General features: G+C 31.1%; 1 protein-coding gene across 9 annotated transcripts in view; it reads right to left on the bottom strand.

Moving 5' to 3' along the window:
• The window catches only part of LOC127719536 (pleckstrin homology domain-containing family G member 5-like), a 127,406-nt gene that overhangs the window by 56,646 nt on the left and 46,574 nt on the right, over nt 1–24,186 (bottom strand). For 6 of the 9 annotated variants that reach the window (XM_052225752.1, XM_052225747.1, XM_052225748.1 and 3 more), the window contains 6 exons: nt 18,394–18,541; nt 17,489–17,627; nt 15,757–15,841; nt 14,320–14,511; nt 11,860–11,951; nt 11,226–11,362 (listed from right to left, as the gene is read on the bottom strand). In XM_052225752.1, the coding sequence (XP_052081712.1) occupies nt 11,226–11,362; nt 11,860–11,951; nt 14,320–14,511; nt 15,757–15,841; nt 17,489–17,627; nt 18,394–18,541 (793 nt within the window). Of the gene's footprint in view, nt 1–11,225; nt 11,363–11,859; nt 11,952–14,319; nt 14,512–15,756; nt 15,842–17,488; nt 17,628–18,393; nt 18,542–20,825; nt 24,064–24,186 lie in introns of those variants that run through there. The other 3 variants (XM_052225744.1, XM_052225745.1, XM_052225746.1) reach the window with 3 other exon arrangements.

Raw genomic sequence — 24,186 nt, 5'->3', positions numbered from 1 at the left:
TTCTTTTTTTCATTTTGGAAATGTAGACCCTATTCAACTAAAATTGTTCTTTCAATGGCATAAACTTAGCATTTTCTAACTACTCATGTATCCCTCACTCCAAAAAAAAACATCCTGAAAAACTGTAAGATGATAAAAAAAGGAAAAATAGTAGCACTGTATACTTAGAAAAATTGGTGATTTTCAGTATTTTATGAAAAAAGAAAATATGGAGTATACTTGAAAGAAACAGTATTTACCCAACAAAACAGAACACTTATAGGTCAACCACTAAGATCTTTTTTGTCTCATTGACAGCCAGCCCTGTAATTTTTTCCAAATTGCATAAAACTGTCTTTCTTACCCGATTCTGAGCAGGAACGTTTTCTTAGCATTGCTAAAGCAACTAGCATTCTTTCAAATTATGAACTTTTTAAAAATAAAATTCATATTTAACACTTTAGAATAACAAAAAAGGTTACCTGGGTTGGTAAAGCATCTCTGACGCAGCATTTTCCATTTAATGAATTATCACCTTTCTATACTACCAGTATACCTACCTGGAACTGAATAGCATCTCTGACGTACCATTTTGTTTTCTTACAATGGGGTGGTAGAAACGAAAGTAGTAACTAAGCTTATCTAAATCAATACTTGCATATCAATGCAAACTCAGCTTAGAACCAGGTATATATATATGATATCACATTAAATCTGCATACAGATTAAATCAACACTCACCAGGCAAGGATATTTGACGTCTATGAAACATTACTAAGATCCAGACATTTTCACAAAAATTTCTCCAAATGTTGTGACTGTCAAACCCACCCCAAGGTTAAATCCTGCAATTACTTTGAACAGTTTATCTGATCGAAATCCAGTAAATAGTTGGATATCTCCGTTAAAAATCTCTTATTGCACCAGTAATATTGTATGTAGTTACCTCTAGGGCTAAGTATGTAACTGTAGGTATGTAATTTTTAATCATTAGATGTTCTTATATATACACTGAGTTAAAACATCCAAAACAACTAACAATGTTCTTTGTGTCACAAAATTACTCTTTGTACTTTTTTGTCATTTAAATTCAATCAGTGTTCAATATTTAATCAAATAACAAAACTCGTATGGACTATTCAATTCCGTATTTTCAAGGTCATTTGAATTCCATGAGATAAAAAAATCCTGGAGATGAAAAATAAATTTTTGAATCAAATCTCACTGTATAAAATCCAAAAGTTTTCAAATTGCCAGACACTAAATGTTCCCAGTCAGTTGTTCAATACAAATGTTTAAGTAGCGGGAATCCTCTGAACCACTTTGTACAAAATACATAATAAACAAATAAACTTCTGTAGTGGAATTAAATAAACTCAATTTCAATCTGATTAAGTGAAAGGCTTATAATCCCCTCACCAGATAAGTTGATTCTGTATAAATGTATCTATATAGGTATAAATACCGATACAATTTAAATCCTATCGGTCACTTAGTTAAAACATGTACATGCCTCCCCACCTGGTTATCAAAAGTTTCCAATTAAATCCTGTATACTATTTTGGTCATCCATCTTAACATCCATTATTGTACAAGTGTTAATCACATTTTCCAAAAGGGACATTTTTTTCAGGTTTTCACATACATGATATATCTAAAGAATAAATACTATCAATATAAGATTTACAATAAATATTGATATTTTGAGTTTTGGGCCTTTGAAGACTCTAACCTCTAATTTAAAGGTAGTAAGAACAACTGTCTGTGTAATACAAAAAAACTGAACATTTAAAAAAAAAATTAAATAGAAATACTGCATCCAAATCAATTTTAACACCCTTTTTAAAAACTAAAATAAAGTCTAACTGAAAAAGTGTAAAAGGAATTTAAGGGGATGGAACATTTTGTGGTGGTCTTTAAAATCAACAAGATAAAAAAGTGTTAATTAGCTTTAAGTTCCTTATCAAAATTAATGACGACAAAGGAAAAAAAAAATCAAGCCACTTAATTAAAAAATAACCTTGAATCATACTTATGAAGTCAAATTGAAAATCTGTAACGAGAAAACTGATTTCAGTTAATTGTCATACAGAAAAAACAAAAAGTCAACTTATATAAAAATAAGAAGAGGTGGTATGATAGCCAATGAGACAACTGAGTGCACCAGAGACTTAATGACACAGAAGTTAACAACTATAGGTCAACATACGACCTTCAACAATGAGCAAAAACACCTATACCCCATAGTAAGCTATAAAAGGGTTTTTCTCATTGATGAAGGCCGTATGGTTGCCTATAATTGCTTACATCCACTTCATTTGAACTTTGGTGGATAGTAGTCTAATTGGCAATCATACCACATCTCTTTATTTTTATATTTATACCAATTTGCAATATTGTTCAAATAAATGGTAGTTATATGTACAAGAATTTAGATATTTAACAGTTAACTTACTTTTCATGAAAATTCAGATCTCTACCTTAAGATTACCTGTTAATAGCAGTCGTGACAGTGAGATTAAAGCAACTATTAAGTTACAGTGATAAATATCTAACATTAATGAGAAGTTAATTTGAAGAATATTTATTACTTGTAACATGATAGAAGTACATGTATCTTGACAGTTAGTAGCCCTGGGTATGTGTCAAATAATTTGTTCTTCATGTCATAAACAGTTAATAATAAAAACACAAACATTTTACTTATTATTGGAGTTAAGTGTCATCAGTATTTGTGATTAACTTATTTCCCACAATACATGTACTGACCATTAGAGACCCTTATGGGTAGTCAAGGTACTTGCACCCTTTCCCTTTAGTAGTGGTAGTATTTCACATCGATTAGATATAAGAAGATGTGGTATGAGTGCCAATAAGACAACTCTCCATCCAAGTCACAATTTGTAAAAGTAAACCATTATAGGTCAAAGTACGGCCTACAAAACCGAGCCTTGGCTCACACCGAACAGCAAGCTATAAAGGACCCCAAAAATGACTAGTGTAAAACCATTCAAACGGGAAAACAAACAGGCTATTCTATGTAAAAAACTAGAAAGGAGAAACACTTATGAACCACATCTACAAACGACAACTACTGAACATCAGATTAATCAATAATAGATCATATTTTGAAGCCAGTTAAAAAAGAAGTCATTTGCGAATAAATAATAATCTTGTATGAAATAGTATGTCTCTCTTTAATGTATCAGTTCATAAAATTTTAAAGCTGTATGATAATTATATTCTGAGATTCAGAGACATGATAGACCTGGACCTGCACAACTACACTGACATGTATGATTGGAGTACTTGAGTGGTCATCCACAACTTCATAGAAGAAAATCAAAATCCCATGCATTAGCACAAAGACAACAACCAAGGTCAACATTTAGAATGTGACCTTGACCTAAAACTCATGTTATAGCCATAAGTATAAATAATTAGTTTTCATTATGGTGTTTATTATATCTCTGTCTTGTCAATGAGTGGACAAATCTATGTCCAGATATAAACCATTATCCTTCAGGATAACTAAGTTACATTATTACCTAACATAAAACTATTACAAGATCTACTATATATAGAGTCTCAGTAATAGATACAATCATGCTGTTGATGCATGATGTCCAGTGGGCAATATTTCATATAAAAATAAATCCAATAGGTATAGGTCTGCAAAATTAGTTGACCAGGATGAAGGGTGAAAAAAATATCCCTAGCAAAACTTTAGGCTATAAATACCAATTACACTACTTAGACCCAAAATACCCATCACATGACTAATAGTATAGCAATATACTATTGACACAGAGATATGTCTCGCCTATCAGCATAACATTCAGTAAAAGACAATCTGATGGACAGCAACATTGCTTATTAGTTCAGTCACTGGACCATAATCTATTGGGCAGGGCCTGAAAATGGTCGACAAACTAAGATGTACAGACAGTAATGTAACTTTATAGAAAATATCGTTGTTTATTGTAAGTAGTTCTTATCAAACTGACTTAAGCAGAAAAACTTAACATTGAAAATTGATAAATTAATTCAGTCACTGGACCATGACCTAGTGGGCGGGGCCTCGAAATAATCACCAAACTGATAGTAATGCAACTTCATACAAAATATCATTGATCTATCACAAGTATCACAACTTAACAATTGTTGACGCCGTCGCCGTAGCCAGAAAAGCAATCTCTATGTCTCGCTTTCCGTGACGAAAGTTGCGGGTGAGACAAAAATACCTTATACACAACTTTGACCAAAAATACCCATTACATGACTTAGTCTTTAACATTATTGTTTCTGAATGTTTCTTAATGAAAATAAGGAGATGTGATATGATTGCCAATGAGACAACTATCCATCAATTTCTTTGTATTTTCAAACTTTTCTGAAATGCTTGAATTGTTAAGTGGAATAAATGATAAAGCTTACCTCTTGTTAGTCGAATTCTAGGAATTAAAATATTTCCCCAAATAGCTGTGTTTCCTTCCATTACATTACAAATTTCTCTTTAAAGGAGTGACAAATCTTTGACAAAATTCAGAATTATATATAACATGAAAGACTTCATAACTGAAAGATGTTCTTCATGGACACACGTACATTCTCAAAACAAGAGGTCTATATGGATACAGATCCACAGGATTGAGTGACTGTAAACATATCATCTTTGTACAAATTCTTTTTTTGAAGTCATATGATAAAAGTTATAATATAAAAATAATAAGTTCATATTCTCCCAACACTCATCAGAATTACATGTATTTGAATTTCAAAAAGTTAACAAGTATTTCTGTGTTAACTGATCCTTTATAATGAGTGCAAACTTTCATTGACAGGTGCTGTATCAATTAACGACAAATAACATTAAAACTTTCAATGCAGGGTAACATATCGGCTAACAACCAATAACACTAAAACTTTCAGTGCAGGGTAACATATCGGCTAACAACAACGGACACAAAATCCTCAAGCAGAAAAGCCATCAATACAAACACAATCTGTCTTAGAATCAAGAACAATCTGCAGTGAAATAACAGAAATAGAAGAAACATAGTCACACAGGACTCCACAAACGTTTGGACATCAAAATGGTCAAGTAGATATTTCTAAAGATAATAAAATATCAGAGGCCTATGGGAATGACCACAATCAGGGGGGAATTTCTTGTTTACTTTTTTGGCACAGTCACTTTTGAATAATTCTAATTTCAAACTATTTGGGAAAGGGAGAACAACCATACTTAAATCATCAATTTTTATTTCTATACAAGTTATTTCTTAAAAACTTGCAAATCTTAAAAACGCTTCAACTATTCAATAAAAACAATTTTTTTGGGAAAGAAAAAAATAACTCAATTTTATTTTTGTAAATAAAAGCTTAACATCAAAAACACTTGCAACCAATTTTAGAAAAGATCTGTTCTTTTCATGGAATTTTTGTCTACTTCAACTTATACAAAAACAAAAAAGTTTTTCAATCCCCAGCTTTTATATCCTTTAAGTACCCCATTTTGTAATATCATTGATAAATATAAAATAAAAATAAATAAGTCATTATTCTGTCTTTAAATGATATAGTGACCAATGTCCTGTCTAATTAGAATTGACCACTTTGACCATTACAACTAACAATTTTATTACAGCTCATGAATATTTATGCATCTGTAAGAAATATACTACTGAAAAAAATCAATGAATATTCATATAAACTGAAACTATATGTTCCTTTAAAAATACTGACAAAAAAGTAAGAAGATACCAAAAGGGGGGGGGGGGGGGGGGGGTAAAAGAACAAAAGTTAAAGAAAGACAGAAAACATAAGGACCAAAAAGAAAAAAGACAAACAGATAAACAAGTCAACAAAAGAGAGACAATGGATACCAAAGGGATATTCAAACTCATAAGTAATTGACAAACTGACCACTCCATGGCAAAAAACAAAAAAGGACCAAAAGACAAGCAACAGTATAGAAAACACAACATAGAATCTAAAAACTGAGCAACACTAAACACAGTAAATAACAGGGTGATCTCAGGTGTCCCCAGAAGGGTAACAGTAAATAACAGGGTGATCTCAGGTGTCCCCAGAAGGGTAACAGTAAATAACAGGGTGATATCAGGTGTCCCCAGAAGGGTAACAGTAAATAACAGGGTGATCTCAGGTGTCCCCAGAAGGGTAACAGTAAATAACAGGGTGATCTCAGGTGTCCCCAGAAGGGTAACAGTAAATAACAGGGTGATCTCAGGTGTTCCAAGAAGGGTAACAGTAAATAACAGGGTGATCGCAGGTGTCCCCAGAAGGGTAACAGTAAATAACAGGGTGATCTCAGGTGTTCCAAGAAGGGTAAGCAAAACGGTCCAAATAAAGCTGAAGACTGAGCAACAATAACCCCACCAAAAACATCTGTATAGCAGAAGTTATAGGATAATACCCTGCTTAGCTTACCTGGAAAATGTAAATAGTGCTGGAATAGTGGACTAACTAAGTTCATATCTAGTGGTGATCTACATGCAGTCATTACCAATTCTTCTGACTGTCTCCTAATGTCTAGCTGGTAATTCATGAACTATTCCTTACATTGGATCTGTGAAACTTGTCCATTGTTGATAAAAGCATGATCTCTATTTCATAAGCTGAATGCATTTTTGAGTTTGGCAAGATAGATATTTAATGTTTACAAGAGAAATTTTCATGATTATCTCTTGTTATTTGTCAAAACCTTGAACCACTTGTATTTACTTATTTCCTAGAAGTTCAGTAATCCTTTGAATTTCCAATCACATCCTAACAAAATGATCCTTAGATTTTAAATCAAATCCAGGAATACATGATTTCCTTATTCAAAAGTAAGCTTCAAGCTATAGAGTACTCAGAAGAAAATTAATCATATTTAATGATTTACACCATAACAGATTCCAACATAATTATTGACACTTTAAATAATCTTCTTACACAGTTACTAAACTTAGATTTCATCCAATCGGAATACAATTTTTCTGTTCAATTCAATATATATCTGATATATTAAGAATATAATTTGTGACCAATATCCTACTTAGTTAACTTTTTCAGTCCAATTTTTTAAGAATCTTAATTTCATATGTCAGACAAGATTTGTTTTACATTTTTAAATCATAAAAAATGCCTTTTAATCTTGATCTAATTACACAGATATAATCCAATAAACATTATATTTGTTTTAGGCACTTTTGTGACTAACAAACAGCTCATAATAAGTAACTGCCGATCAAATAATAAGCCTTCCCATAAATCTCAAAGTTCTTACAACTTCCTCTTAAAAATACAGAGAATCCAGATAGGAAATAATGTTTTTTTCAAGTTTAAATAGAAAAAAGTTACTCCTTTCTCCGTGAATTTCCCTACTTATTTTCTATTTGTCTACTCATTGCTTTATACTATCCTCACATTAAGAAGTTCTGATGAGTTTTTTTATTCCACCTGTTGATACTACACTTTCAGCTGAGTAATTCTGGCTTTAAATTAATCATTGAACATTAGCTATTGTTGATTTTTTGTCTGGGGTTAGTTGTTTTTGTTTTATTATTGAAGTGTTGACAGAAAATAATGAACGACACCACAGGGTTCTATTAAGCAATCAATTTGTTTCTTAAGATTTAAAATACAATGATTATGAATCAATTCATTTCAAATTCAAATTTCTACGATTCAATTGCATCTAACAGCAAAATTTGACAATAAAAATGAATCATGTGAAAATTACGACAACATTTCCAAATATAGTTTCAACATAATCCTTGACTTTGTTGAATGAAGATTTTTGTTCAAATAATAAAATATTGGCAAATAAGACCTGCAAAAAGCAAGTCAGGATGACCAGATAGGCAAAACTGTCAATCTTTTTCAATTTTCAAACCACAAAATAAATCCATAAAACAACAATGTCTTTATCTTCACAGTAAACATTCCTTGTAAAATATCAATATTTTCATACTGAACTTTTAGATTTTCAAAATTGCACAATTACACTGTCACATAATCCTTTACACTTACAAAGGTGCTTTGGCACACTTCTTTTCATTTCAAAATAAAAGACAGAATTCTGATGCTATCTGCGCAATAAATATTGCTATGCCTTTGCATCCATCTTAATCAGATAGAACCAATTAAAAAAAGACCACTTCTCCACAGAACGAAGATGGAAATGGCTTTTCAAAGTTTGCTTCCAATAATGATCATTCTAGTTCAAAAAGTTCAATCGGCTTTCGCTTTCACTAATAGTACAAAATATTCAATCAGGAGAAAATAATTTCTAACTATTTCCCAAAAGTACATCAAGTATTGAAATAATCTGGTTACATCTATCATGAATTTGCCATCGTAGTTAAGATGATTAAATTGTTGCTATATGAAATCAATCATTTGTGAACATTTTGTAACAACTCGTCATCCTAAGTCATTTATTATTTAACAACAAATCACAAATTAATCTGTCACTTTGATTTTTAGTGCTTTATAAAAGCTATATCTCTCTACTTAATGTTGGTTAAGGAACTAACTTTACTCAGGTATATGAAAACACAACCAATTTTGACAGCTCAGTCCATATACTGTGGATTCATTATCAATTGTGGATTACCAATTTCTTTGATTCATGGATGGAAGTAAACCAAAAATTCAAATGTTCAACGAAGCACACATTATTCTATATGCTTGTATGCAAACTTTGGCAAAACCATGAAATCAAATATCCGTGAAAATACAATTTTTCCCGAGTCCTTGAAAATTGATATCCACGAAAATAAATGAATCTACAGTACTTCAAAAAAATTTCCTTGAATATTTAATAATAAGTGAACTTTTAATGAAAGCTCAAAACTAATAAGTTTTTATTCCATTGTTAAATAAAATTACATAACTTTGATTCCAGTGAAATGAACATTTCAGCAACATACACAGAAGAATTGCATTTAACCCTAATGTACTGAAGAAACAAAATCATTAAAACTAAAATAAAAACTGGTTTTAAGCAATAGAAAATTCAGTGACTAGTATATTCAATGATTCCGTCTCTTTGCATATTGATTACAACAGAATCCTTCTGACCATAACAATAAGTCTATGTAAAATTTTCCTTCATTACTGAACATCTTCCGACATTAAATGATTCCCCTAAAGGTGAAATGGATTATTATGTAAAACGACTGAAGTAAAACCAATGTCACTCAGTACATATTAATTTTAATCACACAGATGCATCAATCTTTTTATTAACGTTAAATCAATTTTTCTAAAATAGTAAAAGAAGAGCTGAACTTAACCTGGATTTAACGGTAGATATTTATATTTATTATACTTCATGTCAAAATGCCTGATTTTGATTGGTTAATACGAGGGAGACAATTTACTCTATCCTATGGTAAATACTCTATTACCCTTCACGGAGACGCTTGATCAAGGGTGCGCTTTATTAAATACGGATGGCTGTTATGTACAAGACGTCATAGTTTATTACTTTGAATTTGAAATTTAATAGACAGTAATAACAGAACATTCAGTATAATTAATTAAATAACACACATCTGAGAGGGTGATAGAGCAGACTGTTACCCCTCGAAAAGACATTGTCAACCTTGGCTTCGCCGCAGTTGACAATGTTTTCTCGGGGTAACAATCTGCTCTATCACCCTCTCAGCTATGTGTTATTTATATAAAGATCCTCGTGAACATCATGCGGAAACTATCAATTTGACCATTTTGAGACAATTCAAGGGGTAGAACTCTTTGCTTTGGACCAAAGGCTGTGGATAGTTATCCTTCATGAATCAAATGGCAGAGCATTGTATGTAGCATGGTTTACTATGGTTGTTTATAGTGGTAACCATAGTTACTCCTGTTTTACCATTACTTTTATTTAATCATATTAAAACAACAATTGCCAATCTAATATAAATTGCATTTCATGATAGTTTAAGAACTTGTTCTAAAGGCAAACTTTTACTATTAAGACAGAGAGGTTCTTTCCAGTGACCTACATTTGCTATCACAAGTTGAAAATAGGTCATCCATCAATTAGAAGATGAATAGTTATTCTGTGGACTTCCAAACTTGTATCATCTAATTACAACAACTAGTTACCTGATCAATATCAAATTGATCACTCGACAAAATACTTTAATTATGGCTGATTACAAAACATTCTATTGTAGAGTCAGGTTAATTGGTTCTCTAGAAATCTACAGTCTCATTTACAATAAATCTATAACCATTCTGGAAGGGAGACAAAAGCTATGGATGTCAGACTTATTGGAGGTATTGTCACTTGAAACATGATTAAAAAGCCACGATGTTACAAACAATTATCAAATGACCTTTGAAATATCTGACATACTATTATACTATCATCATCGTGCTGCAGTAATTGACATCTTTTACTAATGAAAAGAATCACAAAAACTATTTCAGACTTACATACAGGTGTGTATATCAAGAGGAAAAGACGAGCCTGTATCTCATTAAAGTTAACATAAAAGTTTTCCATTTACTTCAATGGTCAAAGACAAATTAAGTTCAGAGTTTGTTCATTTTGAAATGTTCAAATGTGTTGTTTCTCAGATTTACATATATATTCTTTCGTGAATAAAGCCTTAGACAGAATAAAGGTATTTTACAATTCCATGTGTATTCTTAGAGCACAACTAACTTTCTTAAAAGTTGAGTAGCAATTACCAAAAGTCGTATGATCTTACGGAATCATGATTTCTCACAAGTCTACAAACAGGAGAGAATACACTACAAAATGCAAAGAAATGTCAAACTATTTTTAGGAATTGGTCTGTGCAAGAACAACAATTACCCCAAACTGCAAGTGTAAAAGATTCACAGCAGATTTCAAAATCTTTAACTGCTTTTCAGTCTTCACTTTTCACTAAATAGATAATTGTGTAACTATTAACTTAATCTACCCATGTTTTTGTGTGCATATAATTTTAGAATCCTTTTCTGAACAACCCTCATTAAAGCCTGGGTAAACTATTCTAAGAACATTCACAAACCTTTAATTATCAGCTTAAAACCATTGATAACATGATTTGTTTAGTGACTGACAGCAAAATCTTTTGTACCTAATATTCTGACTTTTGCTGCAATGGTCAACTTACATAGAATAGGTCTAGCGAGACAATTCTCAAGTTCTAATGGCCTATGGAAAGTACAATTTATTAAATATATTCTTACTGAAAGAAATTTCTGGCACCTACCTTTTATATTGAGTGTATTGCCACCGAGGAGAAATGATTCACATTCTAGCGGTAATGGAGTTTTAGAAGCTTCGACGTAGATGTTGATGTTGTTGATGTTCAAACCTCTTCTCTCTAAGCTCGTCTGTATGGCAGATCTGTTGTTTATAAAGAAATTCACATTTTCCCCAGTCATTGAATTAGACACTAATGAATTAATATAGATAACTTTCGAATACATGTATACTTTTAATCAAAATGTGTAATATTTTGATCCACTTTTGTCAAATGCAATTAATCAACAAACTGGCAGTCAAATCAATCAATCAATCATCATAAATACCACTGTCCAAGGTTATGGGAGGGTTGGGCACCTTCCAACATGTTTAACATTGTCACATTCTGAATGTGCCTGAACCAAGTCAGGAGCTGTAATTCAGTGGTAAGCCTTTGTTGTTAACTTCTAGATCATTTGGTCTCTGACAGAGAGTTGTCTCATTGGCAATCATCTTCTTATCTTTATATCGAATAATGTTGGAACTACTGCTCTAATAACTGATTAATTATTAGCCATATAAAATACATGTTTTTTTTATCAATTTTTATGAAATCTCTGCAATCGTCCATTTTTTCCAGAATTGAAATGATTACAAACCTCAAACTAACTCCTTTCACAGCAGCCATTATTTCAACATCATTTTCACGATCCAAAAACCTCAGCGTAAAACATTCATCACTAATAACAGTCTACAATATATCAAAACATTGTATAATTATATATTAGTTACCAGTAACTAAATCTATTTATCTGGATACAATCCTAAAACATAGTAAATATTTCAAATTATCATGATTTTTTAAAATTTTATTGCGAATTATAATATTATTGATTGATTGTTGGTTGTGTAACATAATTATAATATTAATATCCATTTATGTATGCAAAAGCAATTTATATCTAAAAAGAAATGAGTATTCAAAGTCAAAATTCTTTGCTTACTTTGACCTTGAAAAAGAGGATGAATGACCTTGAACCTCTATAAAGCAAGTCTTATGACCATGAAATAAATAATATTACGTACCAGAAATATTTTTATTTCACATGTAATAAATTTGGAAAAAATTAAATTTCAATTAAAACTAATGAGACAAATATCTTTTTGTTTTTTAATGAACATTATCAATGCTAGCAGATGAACTAACAGCTAATTTTTGCATGCAATTTATCTATGTGACCTTGGCAAGTATGCAAATGAGGTGAACATTAATTGTTGCAAATAATTAAAACTTGGATCTTATTCTCTTATATCTGATAAATTGCATGAATACTTCAATAAAGTTAGAAAATTAATAGAATTTTTGCTGCAAAGTCAATTAAGAAAGTGTCATGTGCGATAAAAAAAGGTATCCATGGAAATAAAGTTAGTTTACAATTACAATATGCTGAATTGAAAAAGTTACCAGATAAGCTAATATATTTGATTGTATATTACATATCTAAGAACAGAAAATAAAAAGAATATAACACATTAAAAGTAAGAAGTGTTTACAATTACATCAATGTGTAAAAAGAAAGACAGAAAGTGATTCATGCAGTGAAAAAAGCAAGTGAAGCAAAGACACCTTATCACCAGCCAAAACTTTGATGCAAAAAATTAAAATCTGAATTCACCATAAAACAAAATTCCAAAGCTCCATGCCGCATCTTTGATTTAAACACCATATTCAACTTAAAACTTTTTTTTAGCAATCTTAACAGGTGTATACAATTTAATTTCAAAGTATGACTTTTGTCTAAATCTAATTTATAGGACTTATTTGACACAATCCTTCAAAACATTCATCATTGTTCATGTTGTTCTTAACAGAAGTTTTCCCTGTCATACCGCACAGCAAAATGTTACTCTGATGCACATTTCTGGTGATTTGTTGTCACTAGGAACTTTTCTGAGGGTTTGTTGGCTCTAAGACATATCTCCTTTATCGACTTTTATTAATCGGATGTTTATTCTTCATATAAAAAAATCAATATAGTTCATTTCCTTCTGTTTAACCTAGTTTTAACCTGATTATGACCCTTGGGATGCTGTGTTTGTTTTCATTAATTCAGAGGTCCAAATAATCTTATGAATGAATAAAGAATAGTTACAGATTTAAATAATTCACTGAACTACATCTTATTGCATTGCAACTGACCTATGTACTTACTACTCGTTATACAATTGCAGCTTCAAGTCCTTGATAACGGTATGAATCAAAATAAGGATTTTCTAGACTATCTTCCATTGAGCCGAATTCAGAAATAAGTCATAAACATTTTACATCATAAATAAAAATGTTGTGCTAAATTTTTCAGGGAATCAAATTTACTTATATATTTAGTTTCAAATAAACTCATGTACTGATGATAATTTTTGTATATAATAATAACATAATTATAATACTGTTAAAAAGAATCACATGTTAGTATTTGTATCAGGTCATGTCGGAGGGAAGGATTTAAAATATTCATAAACTATTACAAATTGAATATGGTGTGTATAAATCGTAGTTACAAAATTGAACCCCAGTTTGTGCATACTTTATTGCATTGATAGGAGATTGAACTTTATTTTGAATCAATTTATTCTGGAAGTCTTTCTTCAATTACATTTAAAATTTAACAGTAACATAAACAAGCCAGTTTTTTATTTACATTTTATTTATAGCTTTAGATCACATCTCCCTTTATTCTCATGAAAATGTGAAATCTTGCTATAAAGCAATCAGATAAATTAAAGTTGAATGAACTAAGAACTTATGATGTTATGACTGATTCTAGTCATGATAGCTAAAATCAATGATTAAAAGCCAAATAAATGAATAAATTTCGAAAAATAATAATTTAAAGGGTTACAAACATCTAATGAAATTCTAATCCTACAAATTTTCACACAATTTCACTTAAATTTATATATTTATATGATATAAAAGAACATATAAAAAAGTCTCCTGTAAAAAACAATTTTCAGGAATTCATATCAAGGGGAATAACTCAATGTACAAACTGGGTGCAGACAACATAGATATATCTAGTGTACTAAATGGTCTATTTAACACAGATCACCCAAAGCACCTTTGATTGTCTATGTAAAGCTCTTTGACTAACAGAACCGGCGTCTAAATCCTCAGATTTAGGCCGCAGGACTTTCTTCCCATTTCCTTTTGTATATCTGCTAACGTCGTCAGCTAACCCGGGGCTCTGATCACTTTCATCGTCAGAGTAATCAGAAAATGCTTCATAATCATTTTTGATTGGTTGTTCACCCTATATGTGCAGAGGTAAAATGGAAAAGAAATGGGTTAAAATGTGGTTCATGCTAATTGAAGTGCATTTAAAAGGAGCCATCAGAATGACTTTTTGAAAGAGGAAAAAAAAAAAGATTTATTAATGTGCATAGTAATTGCAGATTTCAAAAGTTATAATTTTCAAGCTGTTGTAAATAAAGACAAGAGAATCTTGTGATGTACAGTCAAACCTGTATATAACGGTCAACCTCGGGTCAAGAGAAAAGTTACATTATAAGAGAGGTGATCTTTAAATGAGGTTCAAAATGTATATTCAGACATTGACTTGACAATCAGGTTTTTGTTATAAAGAGCTGACCTTATAGCAGGCTTGACTGTATACTATATGTATTTTTTATTTATGTATATTATTTTTAAATATAAGGCATTTATATTTTATAAACATGATTTGAGGGGGATTCGTTGAAATTTGCTTGATTAACATCCAATGGAAAATATTTCGTGCATATTCAGAACAATGATGATCATTTTAAGCAAATAGATTCAAACCAGAATTTAGAAAGATGATTAAAGTCAATGACTCCAAATTAGTTATTTTACATAATGATCTGGACCCACATGATTTTAAACCAGTGTTTAACACCATACTATTCCAGTTTTTTTTTTACATGATGAGTTGTAGTGATATGATTTCAAAACATTTTTTTTAAAGTTAAAAGTTATATCTTAGTAATAAATGCAATAAATATATCCAAAACAGGATTTTTCTTTAAAAAAAAAAAAATAATTGAATGGACTTTTCCTGAAAGAACAAAAAAACATACAAAAAAAAGGCCAAAGAGAAGGTATATTCTCTTTTATATAAGGAAACCATATACATCCATCTAGATATTTTTTTTTACAATGAATCTTTTCAGGATAAATATATCAGCAAGGCCAGATATATTTTTGCATGGTAAAACACATTATTTTCCAAGTTAAATTGAACAATCATCTTAAATTGTTTTTTTTTGAGAAGTGAATCACTTTGCCAACTTTATCAATTTCTCAACATATCTGCATATTATATTTCCTTTCAGAATATTCAGCCACCATTAAATAGGACCCCTACAATGCCACCAATAAATAGGTCCACTACAATGCCACCAGTAAATAGGTCCACTACAATGTCACAATGGAGAGGGAATACAACTATTTTAATAATTCATAGGTATTCTACTGGAATCACCAAGTTCCCTGTACAATTATATGTAATAAAACTCACGTCTGTATGACGTCTTTTAGACTTGAGAACTTTCTTGCGTTTCAATTTAGCTTCTAAACTGGACGTAGGTGCAGGAGTTTGAAATCTGCAAAAAATGATAACAAAATTACATCTTGTATGCTTGACAACGTTTTACTGAAAAATTCAATGAAATCAATTCAAAATTAAATGTTTGCACTTATTAGTTATAATTTTCAAGATTAACAAATATCTAAGTTAAAGTAAAGCAATCCATATAGATTATCAGGTTTTCTACACATTGATATCCTAAAATATCAGCTTGAGCCACAATGTGAAGCCTTTTTGGTGAGTGAGTATAGCAAACCAGCCAAAAGGCTTCACATTGTGTTGAGCAGCTGATATTTATAGATTATCGATGGTTTTTCAAACAAGAGGGTTTTTCTTAGCTACAACCTCATCGAAGGGCGACAGCCCTGAGATGAGATGTGGCCGAGAAACATCCTAGAGTTTGAAAGACCATTGATAATCTGTTTATCGCTATTTTGCCTATGACGTCATTAATTTTTACATTGACAATGGCACAAGCACTCTTAGTTTCTGACGATAATTTTCTATCTCAAGCGAGTAGCATATGAAAAATTATCACAAAAAAAAGATCAAAGGAAAAATACACAAACTAGCGATAATTAACGATATCTATACATAGAAAGTCCGATAATTTATATAACGTGCTATTTTTTTTCTTTGTCACCTCCCTTAGAGAGTTTCATTTGTAACAAAAGTAAGCTTGATAATATCGCCATATACATTTTGACCCTGCTGATTAGTTCTGCTCAAGTCTCATAGCCGTGATATGGGAATTATAGAGCGACTGAGCAAGATGATATAGGCAAAGGGAAGGAAGACTATCACTAGCCTCCAGATTGCTTACAACAGTACAGATCAGCATTATAAACTTCTAGACCAAATATCAAAACATTCCTTGATACAGATGGTGAGTTATATGTAAGGGCTGTTCCATAAAAACATGCATGGTACCCGGAAAGGCACTTTCATAATGGGGTAACCACCTATAGAGGCAAATTTAGAATTTCAATTACATTTCCACTGTACTTGACACCCAACCATAGCAGAGATTTCAAAGTGCCTTCCCTGTGTCCTATATTTGTTTTTTATGGAACAGCCCTAACCAAAATCAAATGCTCAGTGGGTCAATGAAATTTAAAGAAAGGCCAGACAGGAAAGATGCAAATATCAAATCATTCCATAGAACAGAAGCTGAGAATACAGCTTATTGCTATTTGTTCGCCATTACTGGATATCACAGAGATTCCCATAAAATTTTGACGTCACAAAAGAAAATGTCTGATGCCACAAAGGAAAACTGAATGTTGTCAATAGTTCAAGTGTCACAGAGTCTAAAATAGCGATAAGGTCTTTTATGTTATGAAAGATATGATCAGACAAATGAATGATGGACTTGGGGAATGCTGTATACCACCGACTCTGTGAATATTATTGTTTTTTCTAATCTATCTTTTTGGTTCATTCAAATTAACAAAAAGATCATTTTTTGTTGTTGTTCATGTCATACAATTGACAAACTCTAGTATCTGTATAGAAACACACTCATCCTTCTAGGACCCAAAAATCAAAGATTTAAAGTGCTACTTAGCCGAGTTGAATTTGAATGTATCATCAAGATTTTGAGAATACATTATAAATTTCTGGCTTTATTTAATTAGATCTGTTGATAATATATATTTCTTACTTGTAGGCTTCTGCTCTTTTGTTATACATGCCATCTGTCTGATCACCTTGGTTACCAGTATCTGTTTCTCTGTTCTCATTGTCACTGTTTTCAGTATTTAAGTTTGGCGTAGATTTTCCTCGAGGCAGTGCTCCATTTGCTAATAGAAAAACAAATTTTACATTAAAAAAAATAAATTCGGACAAGTGATGAAAATAGATAATATTATTTCCTTTTTTGTTCACAAAACAACATTTAGACACATATATTGTAAATATTTTGCTAAAACTTCTGTGAGACAATGTTTTAGTTTATGTTCTGTATTGTTTCACATTTAGTTATCTTAAGACTTTTCATAGCTTTTTATATTGTATGGGTTTGTTCATTTTTATTGAGTATCATAGTTCAATAGCAGGTGAGCTGTTCACATCCTTGTCTTTTGCAATAAAACCAAATCTCCTTAGGCATGAGTCTCCGTATTATAAGCTGGCAAACATGTGTACCCCTACCACATTCTGTAAGTAACTGAACAAAGTCATGAGCCTGTAATTCAGTGGTTGTGACTTGTTACTGTAATCATATTTGCTTTTTGTTTGTTGTTTGGTACATAAATCAGGACGTTGGTTTTCTCGCTGATATTAATTTATGTTTTTGTTATGTTGGGGCCTTTCATAGATTGCTATGCGGTATGGGTATTGCTCTTGTTGAAGGCCGCACAGTGGCTTAAAGTTGCTAACATCTCATCATTTGGTCTCTTGTTGCTAGTTGTCTTGTTGGCAATCATACCACACCTCTTTATTTTAAAATGTTTCTTAAAATTGGACAATTTTGAAAAGGTTAACAAATCCTGCACCGCTATTATCATCTGTCATGTTTACTTATATGGTAAGTACAAATTTGAAAATAAATAACTAAAAAAAACAAACCTGTATTATTTTTGCGTTTTGGTGCATCGAAAACAAGATGGCTGCTGTTACCAAGTTCCGATCTAGAATGGATAGATTTATCACAATCTCCACAAAGCAGTAAGGCGGCATTACCGTTAGGCTCAGTACAGTCTGGGTGATGACACACCTAAAAATAACAAGAAAATAAGATGTGATATAAAGCTTCATTACTTTGCTTTTCAAAAAGAAAATGTGCGGTATATATCAATGAGGCAGAAAACCAACAAGAAAAAAAAATCTCAACCTTTTTTAAAATTATCATTACTTTGAAGGTTATCACCTTTGACAAGTAATGGAAAAGGGGATACATGGTGTAAAAATTCATGTTACAAAATCCCAAAATGGACAACAAATTCAATTTATTGTGTACTACCATTACACAATCATAGTGAGGCCTCCAACATAGAGATTAAGCTATTACCTCAGGGCAAGTTCAAGAAGGCTCATAGCACTGGCTTGAGCATAAACCTTTGCTAGATACAGGGCTGTAATTTGTATTGCTAGATACAGGGCTGTAATTTGTATTGCTAGATACAGGGCTGTTATTTGTATTGCTAGATACAGGGCTGTAATTTGTATTGCTAGATACAGGGCTGTAATTTGTATTGCTAGATACAGGGCTGTAATTTGTATTGCTAGATACAGGGCTGTTATTTGTATGGCTAGATACAGGGCTGTTATTTGTATGGCTAGATACAGGGCTGTTATTTGTATGGCTAGATACAGGGCTGTAATTTGTATGGCTAGATACAGGGCTGTAATTTGTATGGCTAGATACAGGGCTGTAATTTGTATTGCTGACATTGTATATTATCATCATCTGAAACTATTTGTGTCACTTTTATTAATTCCAACTTAATCTCCAATGTTAAGAATTCTCAATATAAAATATTGCATTGAAATTATTGTCGTACAGACTTAAATAAACTTTTGTTTACAGATTATTGTTTAGAAGCTGCATCTAAATGAACATATGTTCTTGTGTAACAGTCTAATAATTTTATATCACATTACAGAACAATCAATTTACTACATTTATTTAACAATGATGAAATTTCTATCATAAAAAATCTTCATAACCATACAATACTAACGGCTTCAAGGTACATAAAATGTAATGATAAAATATATTTATGGCTTCAAATATCAGAGACCATGATATAAAGTTAAAGTTCAAACAGAAAATATTACCACTTTTCAATTTACTGAAAAATTGTCCTTTATAAAAACTCCATATAAAGCCAAGCTGTTCTCCCTGGGTGTTTTATTACCTTTATTCATATAAATTTATATTGAATTTGTTACATTATAAAATTATTTTTTGTTTTAAGACAACATGCAAGATATTCGTCATAGTTTAGGTATGCATAAAAAGAGATGTGGCAGTAGTCCATACAACAACACACAAAAATATATTAGGTATTTCAAAAACACTATTAAAACAAAAATTTCACCTCCTTGATCTAGAGGTCTGAAGAAAACACCTATTCAATCTTGATTCAAAAGACAGGTAAAAATACCAAAAATATATATAGTTCTATAAACTGTGTTACAGTGTACCTTTTTTTTACATTCAAACAATAGTTAGAGTAATATATTTATACCTTGTTGAGGTGTGCTCTGATCATAATGTTTCATTGTTTTACCGAAAACAAAATAACAATGTATCCTTAGAGTTCAATCTTCCTTGTCTAATTTTATAAGAAGATATACAATCCTATTAAGACTTAATGATAAAAGTTATATAAATCAATGTACAGTTCATTTCCTAGAGAAATAAACTTTCAGGATTCAAAGTTTATTTGTGTTAGGAAGCTAAGTAATTTCCATTTTAGTTATAAAAAGATTCTGAATCCAAACTGACAGGGGAGTTTTTAAATTATTTAAGTCTTATATTCTTGAAGATTACTTTCAGTCATTATATAATTAGTGTACAATATTGATGTGTGGTATGGTTGTCAATATGACAGTATCTATCAAACACCATAGGATGAAAAAGCAAACAATTTCTCACCTGAAATTCAAGTTTAAAAATAAAGTCTTCCGCTTTTAACTAACAATTTGTTTTCAGCTAAATAGTCCATGAATTATGTGCACTATTTCATTAAAGAAACATTTATATGAATTTAAAGAATGAAAGGACAGATCATATGAGTGTCGAATCCTAAGCTTAGTTCTTTTGGTTTATTCACACATTTGATTGATTATTGTTGTTTAACAGCACTCTTGGCCATTGTTTAATGGTGGAGGAAGCCAGTCTACATTAACAGAGAACCACAGACCTTCAGCAGATAAACTGGCAATCCTAGTCAATAAAAATAGAGTCAAATGCTCCGTGCCACGAAGGGGGATAGATAGAAGTAATTATCATTTCAGAACTATTTTCCATTGGACATCAATCTCATTCTTACCATGATTTGATAGCTATGTTTAACAGGACATTCTATCTTGTCTTGACCATCATGCTGTGGAATATCAATCTCTTTCACAGTAACCTCCCATTCACAAACCTCTCCTGCTCCTGGTGTCTCTAAAACATCACAACTTATAGACTTTCTGATTGGTACTGAATCTATCATGAATCTGACCTTTTTCCCAGAATTTGATCCTTTACCATCTTTTATAATTGGACTCAGTGAATTAATACTGTTACTTTTTGTTAAAACTTCCAAACTGTTTTTGTTTGTATCTTCAAATAAAGTTGTTGTACTGAAACTTTTAAAATTTTCCTGAAAATTTTCTGACTTCGAAAAATTATCTAACACGTCAAGTTTTTCCGTGCTCATGTGTATACACTGTTTGTCATAACCATTATTGTTACAAATTGTCTGATCAGTACTTTTCTTTTTCTCATAATCTAATATCAGATTTTTTACTTTGAATTTTCTGACAGAAAAAGTCTCAGACTCTTCATCATCAGAGAAAATAACTGATTTAATCTCCTCATTTATGTCACCATTGGTAACAGAGTTACCATTAACATCTTCATCAAATTCTTCGTTTTCAATGATGTCATCCAATGATGCCATCACATGATCAACTTCAAGGTTTTCCTTGTCACTTTCCTTCTCATGGTCGCTATCACATGGATCAGAGGACAAAATTCCATTTGAAGAGTCAGTATGTTCCCCGTTATTTATTTCCTCTGTAGGAACGACCTGACAAGGAGAACCTGGAAATCCACTGTCAGGAGATGATACTGGACTTACAATATTTTTCTCACTACTTGTAGACTTAAATGGACTTTTACGTCTTGGCCAAGAAAATCCATAGTCAGCAAGAATTGGCATGAAGAATGGCACAGGTGAAGTTGGTCTGCTATTAGATTTCTTTGGAGATTCATAATCTGCATCGTAATCATATTTATAAACATCACCTGCAGAGTGGACAGTATGCAGTTTCTTCTTTTTCCCTGACTTCTCATTCTTAATCTCTGGAGCTGAGATTTGTCTGTTTATATTTTTGGCTTTTTGTTTCTTTTTCCGTGGCATAATTACGGTAAGTATCTTTTATACCCACAGTCAAAATATTTACAACTTACAATCCTTTTTACGATTAGTGTCCTGATTTATTTTTTAATCCTTCAGTGAACAAATCACAAGAAAGATTAAAAAGTTACGAAATATTTTCCATATTAATCTCCAGCTGTCAAAATGATTTAGTTCATATCCTTTTAATCAAAACATATCATGCTAAATCATTTCACAACTAAGTCAAATTTCAATAATGAAGAGTTGGTTTACAAATCCTAATTATTGGGTGGTCATTTACAAAAGATTTAAATCTTCACAGGTCAAACTTGTAAAAATGTCCACAAACTCCCGAACAAAAGACCTCTTCACAAATAATTTACTGTGAATTCATATCTTTGTTGAAATTGATGATTGGTGACAATCTCCCAATTATCAATCGACTGCCACTTTCTTTAAACACAGCTTAATCCAGATTTCAAATAGGTTTTCTACATATGTTTGCAAAATTTACTTAGCAAACACTGAAGCACTTCTTATAGTGTGGTATGTTGAAATATTTGAAATCAATCACATTTCTAAGAATTAAAGGTCTTCCATACATGTATTCTTAAGTTCATAAAAAGAATTCCTTAAAGTGCAATATGGTTTGACTCTTTATGCAAGGTCCTGTTTTATTATGAGAAATAATTACATGTGACTAAAATGTCTTAAAAGTTTGTTTAAACTCAATTTCATGAATCAGTTTAGGTAAAGGTAAAAATCACTCCAACAATATGCACAGTCTATTCAAATTCCAGCAAAGATAACACTACGCACTGTCTATTAAAGATGTCTGGAAAAACCTCAGAATATTAAGTAATCAATATTTCTTCAATAATTTAAGATATTTTGTATCCAAAAAATTATTTGTTTCCATACAACTTTTGCTTCTTATAATGTTGAATTTCAGAGATCAATTAAACCAACAGAACCCTTCTTTGAGAGAATCAATTATCTATCATGCTCCTAATTGAGGAATTGATTGATATATACATTATTGAACTGTTTAATTTTCCTTCAGTTAGACAATGATATGTTATGGAATGTCTAAGTCTTTACGTGGAATCTAACACCACACTTTATCAATACTGATCAAATGTTTCTAGCATTGCGAAACAATTGAATGATAGGGTTTTAGTTGGACACTTAACGAGATAAAACACCTGTATTTCCCAGTAACAATAAAGCTATGATCTCTCCAGCGTTTGATCTTGATCAATTGAATTCTTTTTTCTTCAATGCATCTATTGGTTAACAATGTCCTTGTGTATTCAAACCTCTCAAAACAACTTGCAACAATCGTTTGTTTGTTTGTTTGTCTACGTTTATTCCCTTTTATCTCAGTCTTTATTTAGATTTTGACACTGAATTTGAAACCAATGTAAAATCTTATCCTTTTACTGAATGCACTATTTCTTATAATATCACCATATGCAAGTTTCTTGAATTATGTCAATTCTATAAATAATTCAAATTTCTGTGCATTTTTTGTCTCCTTCAGGAAAATATTTACAAATACTATATATTCTATGCAACAGCAAATTTCTATGCAACAAATTATTTTCCTGTTAAAGAATTTAGGTAAAGTTTCAACTATGTCAAAACATCATCACTTAAGGATTACTGTACACCTGAATGATAAAATCCATACAACTCAATGTTTACCAGGATATAAAAAAGGAAGTATTAATTGTTAACAAGAAACAAAATGTTTAAATCAGTCTCTGTTGTTTTACTTTTAAAAACTGTTATTCAACGCATCTGTCAAAATCTGAACAAACATACTTGTCAGACAAAAAAATCAGTAATCCATTTTTAAACAAATTCTTGAAATCCAATAAACTACAACTCCATGGTACAAAGCGTAACTATTTGTTCAAAATATAATTAAATCGTTCACAGATGTCATATCTTTCGTGTAATTTTCCATAAATCCATTGATAAAATATGAAATAGATCTATAAACCATTCAAATCATTTCAGCTTCGAAAAAAAAGTACTGCTGACAAATTTTCATCTTGGACGAAATTAACAGTTCAAATTGTTTTGATGTCAATTAATCTGAAATGGTAATAAATTAATGAAAAGGTAACATCTCTGATGAAAACTTGATGAAAAATGATGCACCTGTACTTCAATAAACATATCACTAATCGTATCCAACTCATACAATTACACTTTATAAAGCTCTGAATAGGATAAATCAAGAGAGGTTCCACATGAGTAATAGCTGCTCAAAAGAGCTTTTGAAAGTACAACA

Source organism: Mytilus californianus, unplaced genomic scaffold (assembly GCF_021869535.1).
Source record: "Mytilus californianus isolate M0D057914Y unplaced genomic scaffold, xbMytCali1.0.p SCAF_11, whole genome shotgun sequence".
Taxonomy (NCBI): domain Eukaryota; kingdom Metazoa; phylum Mollusca; class Bivalvia; order Mytilida; family Mytilidae; genus Mytilus; species Mytilus californianus.
Note: the sequence above shows the minus strand (reverse complement) of the source record. Positions and strands in the feature narration are given on the sequence as shown.